The sequence below is a fragment of the Muntiacus reevesi genome, chromosome 3 (genome assembly GCF_963930625.1).
Source record: "Muntiacus reevesi chromosome 3, mMunRee1.1, whole genome shotgun sequence".
NCBI classification, from domain to species: Eukaryota; Metazoa; Chordata; class Mammalia; order Artiodactyla; family Cervidae; genus Muntiacus; species Muntiacus reevesi.
The window spans coordinates 146204999-146224407 of record NC_089251.1 but is presented as its reverse complement, the minus strand read 5'-3'; the positions used below and the strand labels follow the sequence as shown (position 1 = coordinate 146224407).

The 19409-nt window shown below is 35.0% G+C and overlaps 1 protein-coding gene and 1 non-coding gene across 7 annotated transcripts in view; one reads left to right on the top strand and one right to left on the bottom strand.

The window, feature by feature from the left end:
- Nucleotides 1-19409, bottom strand: part of HYCC2 (hyccin PI4KA lipid kinase complex subunit 2) — a 55310-nt gene that overhangs the window by 20197 nt on the left and 15704 nt on the right. For 5 of the 6 annotated variants that reach the window (XM_065930840.1, XM_065930844.1, XM_065930845.1 and 2 more), the window contains 5 exons: nt 13589-13665; nt 12580-12681; nt 5514-5693; nt 2410-2490; nt 918-1033 (listed from right to left, as the gene is read on the bottom strand). In XM_065930840.1, coding sequence (XP_065786912.1) covers nt 918-1033; nt 2410-2490; nt 5514-5693; nt 12580-12681; nt 13589-13639 — 530 coding nt within the window. In that variant the 5' untranslated portion in view covers nt 13640-13665. Of the gene's footprint in view, nt 1-917; nt 1034-2409; nt 2491-5513; nt 5694-11791; nt 11848-12579; nt 12682-13588; nt 13666-19409 lie in introns of those variants that run through there. The other variant, XM_065930846.1, reaches the window with a different exon arrangement.
- On the top strand, nt 2829-2930 carry LOC136165737 (U6 spliceosomal RNA). Its single transcript, XR_010662729.1, has one exon. It is a non-coding gene; the product is annotated as a U6 spliceosomal RNA (small nuclear RNA).

Here is a 19409-nt window from a genome sequence, read left to right as displayed (position 1 = left end):
TTCATAGAGATAAGTTATTAGATAATGCCCCAAAGTGAAACATTTTAAGGCAGTAAATTACTACGAAGATGGTAAATATTAACAGCAAGACTTTTCAACCTCAGCACTATCGACATTTTGGCCTAGATTGTTGTGGGGGGCCGGCCCAGGTGTGGGAGGATGCTGAACAGCATTCCTGACTTCTACACTTGAGATGCTTGTAGCAGTCTTCCCTCCCACTCAGCTGTGACAATCAAACAAGTCTCCAGACGCTGACAAACGTTCACCGAAGGGGCAGAAGTGCCGGGTTGAGAACCACTGGTTAAAAGCTGTTACATACAGGAGAGAAGAAGTGGAAGGCACGGGGAGCCAGAGACTGCAGTTTTTCTTAATAATCTCTAGAACTAATGCATATTTAACTTTGAAAAAAAAAAGTGTGTATTTCTGATATAGCTGACTGTATAAAAAAGTAAAACATTTAGCAGAAACAACAGCACAATGATATACCATTTTTCATACCCACTAAGATAGATATAAACAAAAAGATTGGGAAGAAAAAGAGTAGGTAAAGACGTTGAGAAACTGGAACTATCACACATTGCTGGTGGGACTACAAGTGAATGTGAAAGTGAAGTCGCTTAGTCGTTTCCGACTCTTTGCGACCCCATGGACCGTAGTCTACCAGGCTCTTTCGTCCATGGGATATTCCAGGCAAGAATACTGGAATGGGCTGCCATGTCCTTCTCCAAATCTTCCCAACCCAGGAACTGAACCCGGGTCTCCCGCATAGTAGTCAGATGCTTTACCATCTGAGCCACCATGGTACACGATTCTGGAAAACAATATGTCTCCTCTCATACCAAACGTGAACCAAAGTAATTACAGCTAGCTATTAAGTGTAAATTAACAATTTTAGCATCTACAGTTTTGATTATTACCGGTTTTGTGCAGTGAATGTTTCCCTCTGAGGATGAAGATCACTGTAAACAACCCTGATGAGATCATGCTGACACAATGCCCCTTCTGTCAAGGCCATGGATCCAATTGTGGAGGGCTATAAAAATAAGGTAAAGTATGAGATTGTGTCTTTAAAATAAAGTAAAAATCTGTAACATAAGGATATTTAATTCTGCTTCAACAAAAGGCAGTTCAGACCATTTCTTTTCCTCTTTCAAAACCTCTTCAATTTTTCAATTATATATGTTCTATAGCTCCTTTTAAAACATATATACGATATATAGAACTAAAAATACACTGTTTTGGTTTTTGAAATATTATGGAATGAATCTATATTTAGGACACAGAAAAAGAAAAGTTGCTTAAAAGAATAAAGACTACAAATGCAATAACTTTAATTTGTTTCCAGAACTCAGAGCACTCTTGGGGACTATACATTCAAGCCCGGAGGTATGTCTAACTTCAGGGAGGCTGGTACTCTCATTAATCTTATATTAAGAAAGCAAGGTGTAGAGAGTTATAATTGTGTACTACAAACAAGAATAAATACTATGATCAAAAGTCTCTTTAATAGTGACATAACTGATTTCATGTTTCTAAAGTTAGAACCATCAATTTGTAAATGTCTCACTACCCTCCATTTTATAACTTGATACAGAGAACACTGTTAAAATCTAATATTCAGAAATGTTCTATGCTAAAATCAGCCTTGGTTAAGTAAGAGGCATTCTATTTCCAACGAAAAACAAAGTCCCAGGGAAATTAATTAAAAATAAATAGCTGCATTGAGATATGAAGCAACTGGATACTGTTTGCTTTGAATCTAATTTTTAGACTACTAGTAAATTAGTTAATTTAAATGCTTTCCTCACAACTTTATGCACTAAAGGCCTGACGACAAGAAGTTTGATTCATAACATATATCCTTAAAGAGAGCAGGCAGGAGTTCAGGTCAATAGGAGCCATCCACCTACATAATTATTAGTGTTCTCACAATCTTCAACCAAATAAATACTGGAAAAATTGGAAGTGTAAGGTTACTGAATATCTAGAATGCATCAATCAGACTACTTTAAATGGAAATGAAATAATTACTGTGTTAATATTCTTCTAAGTAGTTATTTTCCTAAAAAATAATAAAAAATCAACCTAACATAGATCATTTCTAATTAATATGGATGATTTTAAAAATTTAAAGGAATATTTATAAAAATTCATATAATAGAAAAGACCAGCGATGATACTGGTAGAAGAATAAAAAAGAAATAAACCAGAACTAGAGGAAAATTTTCCAATAATTAATTTCTATCTCTCCTGACAAGAGCTCAGCTTTATATCACTAATAACAAACATCTACATTTAAAGAAACAAATCTGTAAAGATGTGTTAGGAATAATTTATCTCTAGTAGAAACTGACTTTTGCTAAATATATTTATAATTTAAAAAAATTTTACCTCTCCAATCTTACTTACCTCATGGTATATTGATGGTTTGGATAAGGAAGGGATGGTAAAAGACAGAACTTTATTGTTTCCATCTTTATCAGCAATTTCCTACGGTAAAAAAAAAAAATATCCAGAGACAATGAAATAGTCACACAAGTCTACTAAAAAAAATAATAATCGCTTTCTTAATTTAACAAATATATAATTGGCAATTGAGGAAGACTTTTAGAAATGGTAATAAAAATATTATTACCCTTGTGTATCTTTAACCAATTAGCAAATTTGTACACTTTGGTAGTTGACATGCTTTGGGAGACACTGAGAGATAATACAATTAATCAAAAAATACCATGAAAATAAAGACATGAAATAGGCACACATATAAATCCTCATGATAAATTTGCAGGACAGCCAGCGAGATTACAAGTAATCACATCTTTTAGTAGAAACTAGCTGAATTTAAAAGATTAATAGAATGATAACAGAGACGATTAGCATAGCCCTGACCCTAGGATGACACGCAAAACTGTGAAGTGTTCCACATTTTTAGAATAGGAGAAAATATTTGCAAATGTTACAGATAAAATATACAAAAGCTCATACAACTCAAGAACAAAAAAACAAACAACCGAACTGAAAAAAGGGAAGACCTTAATAGACATGTCTCCAGAGAAGATATACAGATAGCCAGTAGGCACATGAAAAGATGCTGAAAGTGCAAGTCGCACCTGACTTTTTGCAAGTCCATGGACTGTAGTCCATGGAATTCTTCAGGCTACAATACTGGAGTGGGTAGCCTTTCCCTTCTCCAGGCGATCTTCACAACCCAGGAATCAAACCAGGGTCTCCTGCATTGCAGGTGGATTCTTTCCCAACAGAGCTATCAGGGAAGCCTCAACATCATTAATTTTAGAGAAACGCAAATCAAAACTACAACGAGGTACTACCTCATACCAGTCAGGATAGCCACCTTTAAAAAGTCTACAAATAACAAATGCTGGAGAGGGTATGGATAGAATGGAACCCTCCTACACTGTTGGTGGGAATATAAGTTAGTAAAGCCACTATGGAAAATAGTATGGAGGTTCTTCAGAAAACTAAAAATAGAATTCCCATATAAAAGATTAAAATTAAAGGTCTTAGCCAAGAGATCTACATTTATTAAAAGAAAATCTTACAATCATTTAGTAATAAATTAATGACCTGAAATAAGCTACATATTAACATAATTATATGGTACTAGTCCAAGTGATTAATCATAAGTTCATACTTAATAGTTTTTACTGAACTACAGAAACATCCCTGTGATATGTCTACTCTCTTATTATAATCTGTTTCTTTTAAAACCATATTAGTATACATGACTGGCATAAAATCCAGAGAGAGACTACCCTTAGTAGACCTAAGAAGGAAGGTGGTCAGAGATGAGTGGTTGTATAGCATAAAAGGAAGAAACAACAATAAAAAACAACTATCATCACCAAAACACAAACCCAAAAGAACTTTCCTTGAGAACCAGTTTCTGAGTTTAACGTGTCATAGGAGAGTATCAGTTGCCTGTGAACAATGGCCATACCTCTAATTTTGGCAGGAAATTGGTTTAAAAATCCCTAGAGAAATCATTTAACCACTCTGTAGTCAAACTAGTTACCACATCTGAGCCACTGTGTCTCAGAGAAAGTCTATACTAAGATGAATGGGCCTGATTTAAGTTATGGAATAAAATTTTAATTCTTTCCCTAAATTTCAAATTAAGTCAAATACTTTTGATTTTTATCCAGGTATATCTGTGAAGAAGGTGTTAGGCTACTGAAGCAAGGGAGAAGTGTTGGGGTGAGAAAAGAAGGAAAAAAAGAAATGAATACATGAAAGAAATCCAGGGTGGTAAGAAAAATTGAGAACCACAGAGATGAGAGAACAAAGATATTAAGGGAATTAAAAGAAGATAGAAACCTGAGGTTACATTTATGATACATAACTGAGTGGTTTTAAAATAGTTTCACGACACCGAAAGATAATTAAACCACAGCACCAACAAGCACCGCCAGGACCGTGTCAGGCACCCAAATTTTTGCTTCATTTGTTCCACCACCGAAGTTTATTATTCCAAACAATACAAATGAAAACTTACATCAATAGACATTTGCTAAGTACTAGAGACATGATAGATGAAACAAAATTTCCTATTTTCAAAGAAAAAAAATCAGGCAAGGTAGCAAAAGAACTTTATACCTATACCAGCTTTTCATTAAAACTCACCTTTAATTATGATACCACTTCTATTACAACTCCTACTTATAGTAATAGTGGTAAATATTCAATAAACACCTCAGGCAACACACTGAGTTCTTCTAATTGCTTTTAATACTACTATCAGTTTTATTTCTTTTTCACAGATGAGGCAACTGACATCAACATATTATGTAACTTGCTTAAATTTAAAACAGCCAGTAAGTGGCAGGGCCTATTTTTAAACAAAATACAAGTGACTTCAAAGGTGAGGTTTCTTCCTTCAGATTTCAGTGATGGAAATGTTCTTTAATATTTTTAAAGATATAATGCTTAAGAGAAATGGTGCAGAAGAATATTTTTTGTAGACTCAAATGTTTTGTGAGGTACTTTGGTTGACGTACCTCTCATCTACAAACATAGTTTTATTATGTGGAGTGTTTGTTTACAGGGTATACACAGAATACGAGAATTCAAGGGGTTGGAATTTCAACACCAATGTTCTAAATAGGACACCATGAGAAAAAAAAAACCCAGAATGTTTAAGGTACTTAAGAATTTCTTAAAACAATTTTATGAACAATACAGTATCAGATACATAACATTTTATCAAATTATTAAAAATAAATTTAAAAAATTTTAATGCAAGGCATTTACAAATATTAGTCAATTTAGAAATCAGAAAAATAAGCCATAAATTAATAATTTCATCAATTATAACAGCTTCACCTACTTTAGAAAACGCATTACTAGCACACATTGAACACCCATGTACTCAATTTAATTCAAATAAGTTATTCAATAGACATTTAAATTTCTTTTCCTCTAACTATTCTGTAAGTATTATTTCAGAGGACTTAAAAAAAAAATTGACATTTTCCAAACTATTATTTGCCACTTACCAAATTGTAAATTCCTAACAGAAGTGCTTCAATGCAACCATTACTCTGTCTGTCTCGGCTAACTGTAAGCCGTAAATAAACCCACATCAATTCTGGCAAGAACTGCAGTGTGAACCTCTTAAGTCGAACTTCAGAGCTACGATAGAGCTCAAACAGCTGGTGGCAGACAGGCTCCAGGAGCTAAAAAGAAAATAAAGTGCATTAGCTATTTCCATTCTTTTGGCTGTAACTGTGTTTTTTTTAAGGCACATATACTTGTATTTTAAAAATAAATTCTCAATATTAATTTTTGCTTATTCGAAATCAGTGCAACCAAAACCTCAATCTCTATTTATACAGAAACTACACACTGAACTGACTAATTCTATAAGAAGTCGTTCATGCCCATTTAATATCAACATCTCTTTCAATACACTATACTATTTAACTTCTTAGATAATCAGTCCTTTAACTAATATACTAGTTTATAGTCAGTGAGTTTCTTTTTCTGTTCCTACCAACCTTACAATCTTCCATTTAAAAAAATTTCTATTGGAAGAAAAGAAAGTCAAACGTTATTGCTGGAAATAAACTTTAAATTTCAACTTTCAGTTCAGTTCAGTCACTCAGTCATGTCCGACTCTTAGAGATCCCTTGGACTGCAGCATACCAGGCTTCCCTGTCCATCACCAACTCCCAGAGCTTGCTCAAATTCATGTTCATTAGTTGGTGATGCCATCCAAACATCTCATCCTCTCTCGTCCCCTTCTCCTCCTGTCTTCAATCTTTCCCATCATCAGGGTCTTTTCAAATGAGTCAGTTTTTCGCATGAGGTGGCCAAAGTATTGGAACTTCAGCTTCAGCATCAGTCCTTCCAAAGAATATTCGGGACTGATATCTTTTAGGATTTACTGGTTGGATCTCCTTGCAGCCCAAGGGACTCTCAGAGTCTTCTCCAAACCACAGTTCAAAAGCATCAATTCTTCTGTGCTCAGCTTTCTTTATAGTCCAACTCTCATATTCATACATGACTACTGGAAAAACCACAGCCTTGACTAGATGGATCTTTATTGGCAAAGTAACGTCTCTGCTTTTTAATATGCTGTCTAGGTTGGTCATAACTTTCCTTCCAAGGAGTAAGCATCTTTTAATTTCATGGTTGCAATCACCATCTGCAGTGACTTTGGAGCCCCCAAAAATTAAGTCAGCCATTGTTTCTACTGTTTCCCCATCTATTTCCCATGAAGTGATGGGACCAGATGCCATGATCTTAGTTTTCTGAATGTTGAGCTTTAAGCCAACTTTTTCACTCTCCTCTTTCACTTTCATCAAGAGGCTCTTTAGTTCTTCACTTTCGGCCATAAGGGTGATATCATCTGCATATCTGAAGTTATTGATATTTCTCCTGGCAATCTTGATTCCAGCTTGTGCTTCTTCCAGCCCAGCATTTCTCATGATGTACTCTGCATATAAGTTAAATAAGCAGGGTGACAATATACAGCCTTGACATACTCCTTTTCCTATTTGGAACCAGTCTGTTGTTCCATGTCCAGTTCTAACTGTTGCTTCCTGACCTGCATACAGGTTTCTCAAGAGGCAGGTCAGGTGGTCTGGAATGCCCATCTCTTTCGAAATTTTCCACAGTTTATTGTGATCCACACAGTCAAAGGCTTTGGCATAGTCAATAAAGCAGAAATATAGATGTTTTTCCAGAACTCCCTTTCTTTTTTGATGATCCAGCAGATGTTGGCAATTTGATCTCTGGTTCCTCTGCCTTTTCTAAAACCAGCTTGAACATCTGGAAGTTTACAGTTCACATATTACTGAAGCCTGGCCTGGAGAATTTTGAGCATTACTTTACTGGCATGTGAGATGAGTGCAACTGTGTGGTAATTTAAGCATTCTTTGGCATTGCCTTTCTTTGGGATTGGAATGAAAACTGACCTTTTCATTTAAAGACATATAAATAAAATAGATTACTTTTATATTTTAAGACTGACTTAAATCTTGCTAATTGTATTTACTGGAAAGACTTTGAAAAGGAGGAACTATACAGAAATAGCCCTTCCAATGTTTAACTTGATAATTTTTCATATAATATCACAAAATATGACATAAGGAACTTCATAATCTTAAGAAGAAAACGAGCAGTTTTAATAAACCTCTTCCTTCCTCCTAAACTTATACTGCTAATTTACAATGGTGTTGCTAGAATAACTTCACAAAACTGCCTGTGATCTTAAAATGCAGGTAAAACACTGAAAGGAAACTATAAAATAATGTAAATTAAAATTTAACTCCAGCTTTTTGTTTTTAAAAAAATTTTTATTGGTGTATATTGATTTACAAGGTTGTGTTAGTTTCAGGTATATAGCACAGTGAATCAGTTACACATATACATATACCCACTCTTTTTATTTTGCTGAGTCCTTTTCTTGTATTTATTAACCATCTAAAATTTAGAGAGGGCCTGACATCATTCAAACTGTGAGATTCAGAAAGTAGGTTCGTGTTTTTTTTTAAGAAGGATGAAACATACCATCTTGGCCCTCGGTAGTGCTCACAGAATTGTACTTGAATAAATCTGTTAAAGTTTGACAGACCTAAGGGATGAGCTTCGGCTTCCTTGGTGGCTCAGAAGGTAAAGAATCTGCCTGCAGTATAGGAGACCTGGGTTCAACCCCTGGGTTGGTAAGATCCCCTGGAGAAGGGAATGGCTACCCACTCCAGTATTCTGGAGTTTCGTAAGACAGAGGAGACAGGTGGGCTATAGTCCATGGGGTCACAAAGAGTCAGACATGACTGACATGACTGAGTGACTGACTAAAGCATGAGCTTAGGTATAACAGGGGACAAAAATTACTGGACTAGGTCAAAGGTATCATTTAGCATACTAAAGGAGGAGTATTCACTGTTGATGGTTGTCATGAGAGAGATTCTTCAAATTAGACATTTTAACAAAATATCCACTCTTTTTTAGATTCTTTTCTCATATTGGTCATTACAGAATTATTGAGTAGGGTTCCCTGTGTTGTATAGTAAGTCCATAATAGTTATCTATTTTACATATAATAATGTAACAGTAGCTTTAAAAAAAGGAATAATTCAGGGACTTCTCTGATGGCCCTGTGGCTAAAGCGCCATGCTCCTAGTGGTGGGGGCCCAGGTTTGATCCCTGGTCAGGGAACTAGATCCCACATGCAGCAGCAAAGATCAAAGATCCTGCATACCTCAATTAAGACCCCGTGCAGCCAAATAAATAAAATAAAATAAATTTTAAAAAAAGGAATAATTCAGTAATTTATACACTTCTACTCTAAATGATAATATATATACACACTTGTAAAACTGCTTGAATGTAGATATATGTTTCTAATAATGTAACACTTCAGAACAAAGTCATTACTTTCACAATAGTAAATTAAAGTCAACAAATCCTACATTGCTTGTACAGTTAATATTATTTAGATGACTTAAGCTTAACTCTTAAGAACTCTAAAGCTAAAAAAATTTACATATTTTCTAGTCTACTAACCACCAAATGCTTTATATGAAATCACTATCATAGAATTTAAAATCTTAAAAATCATGCCGACTCTCCCCTTACACTGAAGTCTAGACCAGTAAGACAATTTGCCCAAGGTCACAGAAATTAGTGGTGGAGAAAGACACCAGAATTCAGATCTTTTGACACAGATGATGTTTTCACTATACGACTCTTCTTATACCAGAAAGGACGTGGAGGAAGAGGTGAGGATTGCTTAATTTCAAGCAGTATAGTCTATGTAGTGCCAATAATGAAGTAATGAACTCTTGAAAATGGCCAACTGCTGGTAGCTTTTTAAAGTACTGACAACAACATTCAGCTCTTTAGGGGAATTAAACATTGTTCCCTTCATAAATTTAAGAATTGAAAATATATGTCTATGTTTTAAATCTACTTTCCTCTTCAGTAAGATGCTAAAATTGCCTTCTCTAAATTTCATTGGCTGTGGTACTATTATGATTTGTCTATGTTATAAAGACCTTATTTCCTGTCCTCAGTAGAAAGTACATTAGCATGTAGAGACCGTATTTTAATAAGCACTGCAAAGAAATATAGATTAACCAAAATTAATACTTTTTTTGTTTAAAAGGAGGGCAGAGGAGTGACTGGCAATTCAGTCAATTTTCATCAGATACCACTGCAAAATAAGACTATTAAAAACTTGCCAATGTACTGTTAAAATCTTTAATTCCAAGCGTATGTATCATGCCATCATGTTCTCAGTTTCTCAGTATCAGAAATGACCTCCCCACAGAGTTTGAAAAAGAGCATGGTACTTCCCTGGCAGTCCCCGTGGTTAGGACTCTGTCCTTTCACTGCCAAGGGCCTGGGTTTAATCCGTGGTTGGGGAACTAAGATCCCACATGCCATGCGGCACAGCATATAAATAAGTAAATAAACAGACAGAAATATAGGTAGATAGGGCTTCCCTGGTGGCTCAGATGGTAAAGAATCCTCTTGCCAATATAGGAGATGCAGGTTCAATCCATGGGTTAGGAAGATCCCCTGGAGAAGGGGATGACAACCCACTCCAGTATTCTTTTCTGGAGAATTCCATGAACAGAGGAGCCTGGTAGGCTACAGTTCATGGGGTTGCAAAGAGTCAGACATAAGTGAGCAACTAACACTTACACTTAAATGGTGCTATCACCTACAGCAAAAGATGTTAAGAATAACTTACACTTTTCTCAAACTTAGCAAATAGTTTTGACATGATAATTACTAAGAGGTATGCCATATGATGAATGCATTGAGAGCAGTCTGGGTGGAATAATGGAGAATGAATCCAAATATGAGTGGGTAATGAAAAAATATGAGGAGAGGAAATGAGCACAAGTAGGCAGAGGCTGAATAGCAATACTATAAAGTTCACTGGGAAGGGGGACAGGAAAATGTTGTAGATAAAATGGGAGGCAAATCAAAGAAGGCTTTTAAAAAACAGAATATTGTTGTTTATCATATTCCTTTCATCAAGAAAGGAAAAAAAAATCAATAAAAGAAAAATAGCAGGCAACTGCAGGAGCAATCTTTGAGGTGGTTAGAGAAGATGAGATCCAGGCCTAAGTGCAAGAGATAGTTTTTGATACAATCTGAGACACTTCATCCACTGAACAGCAGAAATAGCACGAGAGTTTGACTAGAGATGCTGGCAGAGCTGCAGATTTGAGTAGGAAAATAGCTTCCAACTATTTCCTTCTTTTATAATGACACAGAAAGCAAACTGAAAATGGGGAAGAATGGTAAGTGTGGGGAAAAAGAAGGAATAAAATGAACAGTGGGAAAGTGTACAATTAACCATTATATGCTCATTTTTAATTTTCAGTCCTGCATTTAAGCGGAGAAAGTCAACAAAACTGTTTTCTCCAGGTACAATGAGCTGCTCAGGTACAGGCATGAAGCAGATGGATGGGTGGGTTTCATCCAGTGCTGAGATTCTGCCCGAAGAATGTGAATGAAGGGACTGAGAAGGTGTGCGAGGGAACGACTGCAATGAGGGACCGAGAGAACGTGGCTAAGAGAAGAGGGAAGTGAGCAATTAAAGCATAGAGAAGCAGTAGGGTCAATGGTTTTCTGGAAGTGGAAGAAGCAGAACTGCTGCAGTGACTAAGGGATCTGGAAGGAGGGAAAGGAGAAAAAGAAACATGTTGGTCTAGAGATTAAACGAGTTATATAGTACAGATTGGTCATGATATGGAATATTAAACTTCTACAGGAATTTCCTGGCAGTCCAGTGGTTAGAACTTGGCTAGCGAATTCCCTTCATGTATTTCACTATTCTTCTAATCAATATTTACTAGTGATAAAATACTACATTCTAGGGAATTAACATACATATATCTATATATATATATAAACAGATATAAAAATATATAACCACTGCCCATGAAAAACTTATAAAAAGAAAGCATAAAACAAATATATTTTAATAAGCAAAGCTTAATGTTAAGACAAAACAAGGGAATACATACATTCAATATTCACACAGAATTCTGAAAACTCCTGACCAAGAAGGATAAGCATATGTGTCCATTACCATACCTAAAGTTACAAAACATTCAAAAATACATAGCAAGAGAAAAAGAAGCAAATGAGTCCTGCGGTTGCTGCTATAAATAGCAACAGATGCAAGCCCAGCTGAGAGCCAATTCAAGTTTAGGAGATAGGAAAGAAAGAGGTCAATAAGCAAGCTTTTAGTGATAGGACAAAAATGAAGATGCACTTTAAGTTAAGCTGCTGGTTAGGAGATGATTACCTGAACTTCTTCAAACTCACTCCAGTACACAGCAGAGGCACTCTTGGAGGCTGTATCTGGGAAGATAAGAAGCTACTTTCCTGTGTGTTCCTTTCATTTCATTTTAAAGCATACATGAATCCAGTGGTGATAAAACTGTATGTCATACTATTGTGTGAATGGAAAAATAATGTGTGTATTTTGCATAAGTTAACATATAGAGTCAATAGCTGCACTATTTTCCCCCTTCTAGCACAAGGCTAAACAACAGCAAACTCTTTCTCTAAGTTTATTGATTGTGACTATTTAGGCTTTCTCTGGTCATTTCCAAGCTAAATTTACTAGCAGCAACATTTCACGTTACCAGTTTGACTGAATTCTCTGATTACAGTGATTACACAGAGTTCCATGCTGTCAGTAGAAGGACTGCAAACAATACTTAAATAAATCTCAAACCATGTATGGCTAAAATTTAGATTCCAGGAAGAAAACATTCCAAAACAGGAAACAAGGAAAGTTTCAAGTTAAATAAATACTCTCCTAAGATGGAGGTCACTCAAGCCAAGAATTAAAACATGCTGTCCTCAACTGGAACAAATTTAATCAAAACATTAAAAAATATGGAGAGGGAGGTCATGGGGAAAGCCAAAGCAACTATCAGAATGAAAAAAAGCAGAAAGAAAGTTTTCCAGTCCCATTGGAAGGATTAAACAAAAAAAAGGAAAACTACAAAACTTACATATATGTGTTTTAGTACACATATTTCTTATGTAGTACAATGAAATCATTTTTCTTATAAACTGCCCTACCTCATTATTTGAGTCTTGAATAACTTTATAGAGGGCTGGTACCAGTGTTTTTTTCCGGTGTAAAGTTGCTGCATAATTGGTGATCTGAGTGTCAGGTAATGCCTAAAAGAAACATCAAAGGAAACTTAAAGTGAACTTAATATTTGAGAAGTCAAAAACTTAAATTTATATGAGTCCCTCTCAAAAAGATTTATAACAGAGTCAATTAATAAAAGTAAGAAATAATTAATACATGAAATAACCATGAGCTAATAAAACAAATAAATTAGGATGTTATACAATTCTTCTAACTAGTCAACCATGAGAAATGATTAGAAATCACATATTACACAAGCTTTGCTGAAATGAATCACTTTAGTTAAAAAAAACCAGAGTGGGATATATTTTGATTCCTGTATTTTATTTTCACAAAACACTTATTTCTATAGTGTCAATAAATTATACAGTTTTTAGTCAAATTAATGAGTGATTTTTAATCACAGGAAATAAAAACATAAAGCACAAATTTGATTTCCATGCCTTATTAAAGCTTGGAGACTTCCCTTCTTTTATTGAGTATATCTTAAAATTTATATATTACCTGATCAATCCTAACAACTAGATTCATTTTTACATAATATCTTCTGGCCATAATTCACATTATTTGTTGTTGTTGAGTCACTAAGTCATGTCCGACTCTTTGTGACCCCATGTACTGCAGCAGAGCAGGCTTCCCTGTCCTTCACTATCTCCCAGACTTGTTCAAACTCATGTCCACTGAGTCGTTAAAGTCATCAAACCATCTCTGTTGCTCCCTTCTCCTCTTGCCCTCAATCTTTCCCTGCATCAGGGTCTTTTGCAATTATTCACATTAGTGTCTTTTTAAAGAGGTGCAATTATAGAAACAAGTTATTTCATATTTTGCCATTCCCATTTTATAACTTTTGTGTCAGTTTCTCCATGAACACATATACACTGAATTATGACATACAGAATCATATGACACATTCTCATTCTCAACTCAACTTACCTTGAATTCTGATAACCATTCTTCCACAACACCACGTTCAGTTCCCAGCATCTTCTTCTACCTTCTATTCCTCTTTTCTGGAAGAAATAAAAGGAAAAAAAAAAAAAGCACTGAATTTGAGGACAGTAAATCATGTGTGCCTTTCATTGAAGGAGAAACTCATCTAGTGCATATTTTAGATAAGGAGGCTTACTTTTAGACTGCCTTCCTGAAAGTAGCTTCAGTAGTGTCTGACTCTTTGCAATCTATGGACTGAAGCCTGCCAGACTCCTCTGTCCATGGAATTCTCCAGGCAAGAATACTAGAGTGGGTTGCCATGCCCTGCTCCGGGGACCTGTGTCTCCTGCGGCTCCTGAATCGCAGGCGGATTCTTTACTGCTGAGCCACAGGGCAAGCCCCAGTTTCAGACTAGTGTTCAATTAAAACAAAATTGTTTATAAAGAAATAAGTTCTATCTTTAATGATATGTTTGAAACCTAATTTCCTAATGCTTTTATATTTTCCCCAACAACTATATTCCAAAGTATCAAAATCTAGTTTACTAAGTAAAATCAAATTGCACAATACCCAAGAAAAAGTCCATGCCTAGTGTGTATGCTTAGTCGCTCAGTTGTGTCTGGCTCTTGCGACCCCACAGACTGTAACCTTCCAGTCTCCTGCGTTCATAGGATTTTCCAGGCAAGAACACTGGAGTGGGTTGCCATTTCCTTCTCCAGGGGATCTTCCCGACCCAGGAATCGAACCCAGGTCTCCTGCATTGCAGGTAGATTCTTTATTGACTGAGCTACAAGGGAAGCCCTGCTTTTACCAAATATACAACTGGAATAAGTTATACATAATAGAATAAACAATGTGACAGATTTTTACAAAGGTAAAAAAGTTAGAAATTAAGGGTCATGTATGTATAGCAAAATGATGATAAACATATACGTACATACACACTATACAAAATAAGGCCATTGAAGAAGGTAGATTTATGTTTTCTAAAATGGAAAAATGTCCAGGTAGAAAAAGCAAGTTGTATAATAGTATATAAGTTATAATTCCATTAAAAATTATGTAAATGTGAAAAGCTGGGAGGAAAAATACATACATTATTCAGTGACTTTATTTTCTGGGCTCCAAAATCACTGCAGATGGTGACTGCAGCCATGAAATTAAAAGATGCTTACTCCTTGGAAGGAAAGTTATGACCAACCTAGACAGCATATTAAAAAGCAGAGACATTACTTTGTCAACAAAGGTCCGTCTAGTCAAGGCTAAGGTTTTTCCAGTGGTCGTGTATGGATGTGAGAGTTGGACCATAAAGAAAGCTGAGCGCTGAAAAATTGATGCTTTTGAACTGTGTTGTTGGAGAAGACTCTTGAGAGTCCCTTGAACTGCAAGGAGATCCAACCAGTCCATGCTAAAGGAGATCAGGCCTGGGTATTCATTGGTAGGATTATTGTTGAAGCAGAAACTCCAATACTTTGGGCACCTGATGTGAAGAGCTGACTCATTTGAAAAGAACCTGATGCTGGGAAAGATTGAGGGCAGGAGGAGAAGGGGGCAACAGAGGATAAGATGGTTGGATGGCATCACTGACTCAATGGACATGAGTTTGAGCAAGCTCTGGGAGTTGGTGACGGACAGGGAGGCCTGGCGTGCTGCAGTCTCTGGGGTCACGAAGAGTCAGACACGACTCAGTGACTGGACAACAATAAAAAGTCCCACATATATTTGGAACTATTTATGAGCTATTATTCCCAATTTTGTACCAGGACTATAATATTTTAATTACTGTGGCTTTATAATGCACTTTGTAAATATACAGTCTATGGGGTCACAAAGAGTTGGACACGACTGAATGACTAACACTTTATAATAGTACAAGTCCCATATTAATTTTTCCTAAAAATGTATTTCATTATTATTGCCTGCTTTATTCTTCTAGTTAAATATTAGACTTCTACTGATAACTTTCTTTTCTATACTCCATCCTCATAGGAATTAAATTTACAAATTAATTTCAAATGACATCCTCACATCATTGAGTCATCCAATACAGAAGCACAGCATTGCTCTTTATTAAAAATCTTTTTTATGCCTGTATAAATTCTGTGCTTTCTTCACACAGATCAACACATTCAAATTAAGTTGATTCCTACATAAAATCTTCTCTGTTGGTTGGTTCCAGATCCACTGTAGATACCAAAAGCCAAGGATACACAATTCCCACAGCCAGCCCTCCCTATCAGCAGATTCAACCAACCATGTACTGTGTAGCACTGCATGTATTTACTGAAAAAATCTGAGTATAAGTGGATTTGCTCAGTTCAAACCAGTGTTGTTCAAGGGTCAACAGTTTATAGTTTCTTGTTGCAACTGTGATTCTTTTTCATCACTTCAAACTAGCTATTGTTACACATACAAAAATAAATACTTAAAAAAAAATCAAAATGAACAAGTTTTTAGATAAATATTTAAAATACTGAAGATGACTTAAATTAAGATTTATTTCTATGTTTTAGGAAATATCTATACTTTGACTACAACTGACTTCTTTATAGAAAAGGACAACAAAAAGCAAGTACAATTAATCAAAAATTTTCAAAATCTTTACAAAGAACATCAACAGCTCTTAAAATTAAAAAGAAAATCAAACATTATTTTTTGAAAGAAGCACAAAACTTTTTAATCTGATATATACTTCACTGGAATCCCTGATACAGAGCCCAGAATATACATTTTGAAAAAGTTCCCCCAAGTAAACCTGATAACTACCTTCAGTTTAAAAAAAAAAGTATTACATCCAAGTTAAATTTCTCATTTTATTTATTTTTTAAATTTCTCATTTTAAATTTCTATATGATATCTCCCATAAAAACAAATTTGCCATGTCAAATCACTTTAGTTTCTATCAATACTGTTTTTCTATGTGACTGCAAGTTAATTAACTTTAGACAGGAGAATATAGTGGTGATAATAATTATAACCAAAACACCATACTTCCCTGATTTTATGATACTAATTTTAAGACAGTAGTTTATTAACAAATTAAGAAATAATCCTTTATGAAAATGAAACAAAATGCTTAATTAAAGGATAAGAGCACAAGCTTATCCATATAATCCCATAAGACTTTTAAAAATTATCCCTTACATTTCTGGCCACCTTTAGTCTCTTTACACTTGCCACTCTCTCCTAGTTCTCTGTATATGGCTGTTCAATGTTAACCTCTTCACAGAAGTCCCCTGTGTCTACTCTGTTTATATTGGCTGCCTCCACATGCTCTTCCCTCCAACCCTTAACACTCTGTCCTTTCCTTCGTATCATTTTAGCAAAATCTGTAAATAATCTTTTTTTTAAATGAGGCATAGCTGATGTACAATGTTCTAATTATTTACTTATTGTTTGCTTTCCCACTAGAATTTGTACTTCACAAGGATAGGCACTGTGTCCCAAGTGCCAGGCACATAGCAGGTACTCAACCATCTGATTTAATTATTTGTGCTCATGAACTCAATTTATTTAGCACCTTCGCAATGACACTTATTTTTGGTCACAACAAAACCTGAAATATCTTCTGCATTTTCTGTTTAATTAAGCTTAATAATTTTTTCCAAATTAAATACAGATGGAAACTAAGAGCCTCTTTCAAAATCATCCAGAAACTTCTGACAGGCAGATATTCTCCCAGATACGTGAGTCATTCATACTAACCTTGCTCAGGTATGATATTAGAGACAGAGATCTGGCAATTTTGCCATCTTTGAATTAACTGCCATGTGTCAGGCAATCTTCTGCTGAGAAAATTATTACTGCAAAACTGTATTATACTGTGATATTTTGTAGACATTTTAAGTAACAATTAGGGGCAAAAATTCAGTTAACAATTCAACCCTATGTGGTTTTACTAAAATCAACTGAAATGATAACTGACTAAATGAATACACAAAGCTAAATTCCCAAAACACCAAATATGAATGATTACTGCTATTTCAAAATTTACTTGCCTGGCTGCTGAAAAGCATATTTGGGCAATATACATCTTGATTTCAAAAATGTGAAAAAACGTGTCTTGAAAGTGAGAAAAAAGAAAGTTATCAGTGAGCCTTTTAAGTATAAACACTGTATTAGCTGCTTTTTGGACTTTACCTGATTTAATGACAGGAAATAGAATGTAGTGGTTTAGCCTCAATTTTTGTCTCAGTAGACACTGTTTCACCCCTACATTTTACAAGTTTATTAATTCATTACATTCAAATTTATTACATAAACCCATTAAATTCAAGTTTCTTATATAAGCTCATTTCATGTTAACAACATTTTAAAAAGAAACCTTCTTTTTCCAAAACAAAAACAACTATAGTGACAAGAATAGTGCTGTTTTACAATTTCTGCAAATCTTATACTTGCCTCTGCATCCAATCTGTTGCTAGAAATCTTCAAGGTATATTCACCAAAGAATGACAGTGAAGAAGAAGTCAAATACTATCTTAGTATTAGTATGAAAATCAGTTTTAACTCCACAGATCCACTTAAAGGATTCCCAGGACACATACTGAGCACAGACTCTGGAGCCAGATTAAGCTTCAGGTCACTAACTCTAGCTATGTTTATTTTTTAAAATTGAGTTATAATTAACATACAATATTATATTTGCTATTTTTGGTATGTATAAAAATTTGATATTTTTATACATTATGAAAAGATCACTGCAATAAGACCAGTTACCAACCTTCACCACACAAATTTGTTACGATATTATTGACTACGTTCCCTATGTGTGCATTACATACCTATGACCTATTTATCTTTGAACTGGAAGTGTGAGCTGTGAGAAAGGAACAATTACATCTTTCAACCATAGATTTTAGTAGGTATTAGAGCTGTCTATGTTCTGACCATATTCACTTCTCAGGGTCTCTATCACTTCATGCACACCTTCACACCAGGGATTCTGTTCCAGCCTGTAGTGCTGTCCTACAATAATTACTCCAATCCTGTCAGTCTCAGCAGGCCTTTCTTGACCACTTTATCTAGACAGAAGCCCTTTTCCCCTTCTCCAACAAAAACAGTTCATTTTCTTCCTATGGACATGGATTTTATACCTTGCTTACTAAACCTTATTACTTATCGTCTATCTTTCCTAACAGATTACAAATTCCATGAGAATAGAAGGGTCCTTTTCTGTTTTGCTCGCAACTGAGTGCTCACTATGAACTCAAAGCTAACAAATATTTTATGGTATCCAGACATATCACAGGTACTTAATGTCTATTTGCTGAATCAATGAACCGCAAAGCTCACACGATCTTGGACAAATAACTTAAACCCTTTGTGCTTCAGGTCGCTACAATGATAAGTTACTTTCTAAATCTAAAATCCTATAAAGATATTTTAGTGCCTTCTTTTGTAACCAGTAGGCTACAAAGAAAAAATTTTAATATATGTATTTAACTAGAATCAGCATCTTTTAGCATTTAGAGGTGGCTATGAACATAGTTATTAACATACTGCAAGTCCTCTTTTTATTTAAATAGACAATACAGAATTCTGAAAATCATTTCTTCTGCTGCATATTACACTCATCCCATCACTTGGTATATAAAAGCTATATTTAAAAGCAAAAATCAAGCTGATGTTCTAGCATGCAGATCGACTCAGGCCCATACTGCCTCACTTCCAGAGTATGAAACAAATTAAAAAGGCTATCACAGAAAATGATTATCTTTTCAGTGACCATGGAAATGGCAACCTTTATTAGTAAGATCTGAATAAAACATAATAAAAAAAATAAAGTCCTGAAATATGATCTTAGATCAATAAATACTTGTCA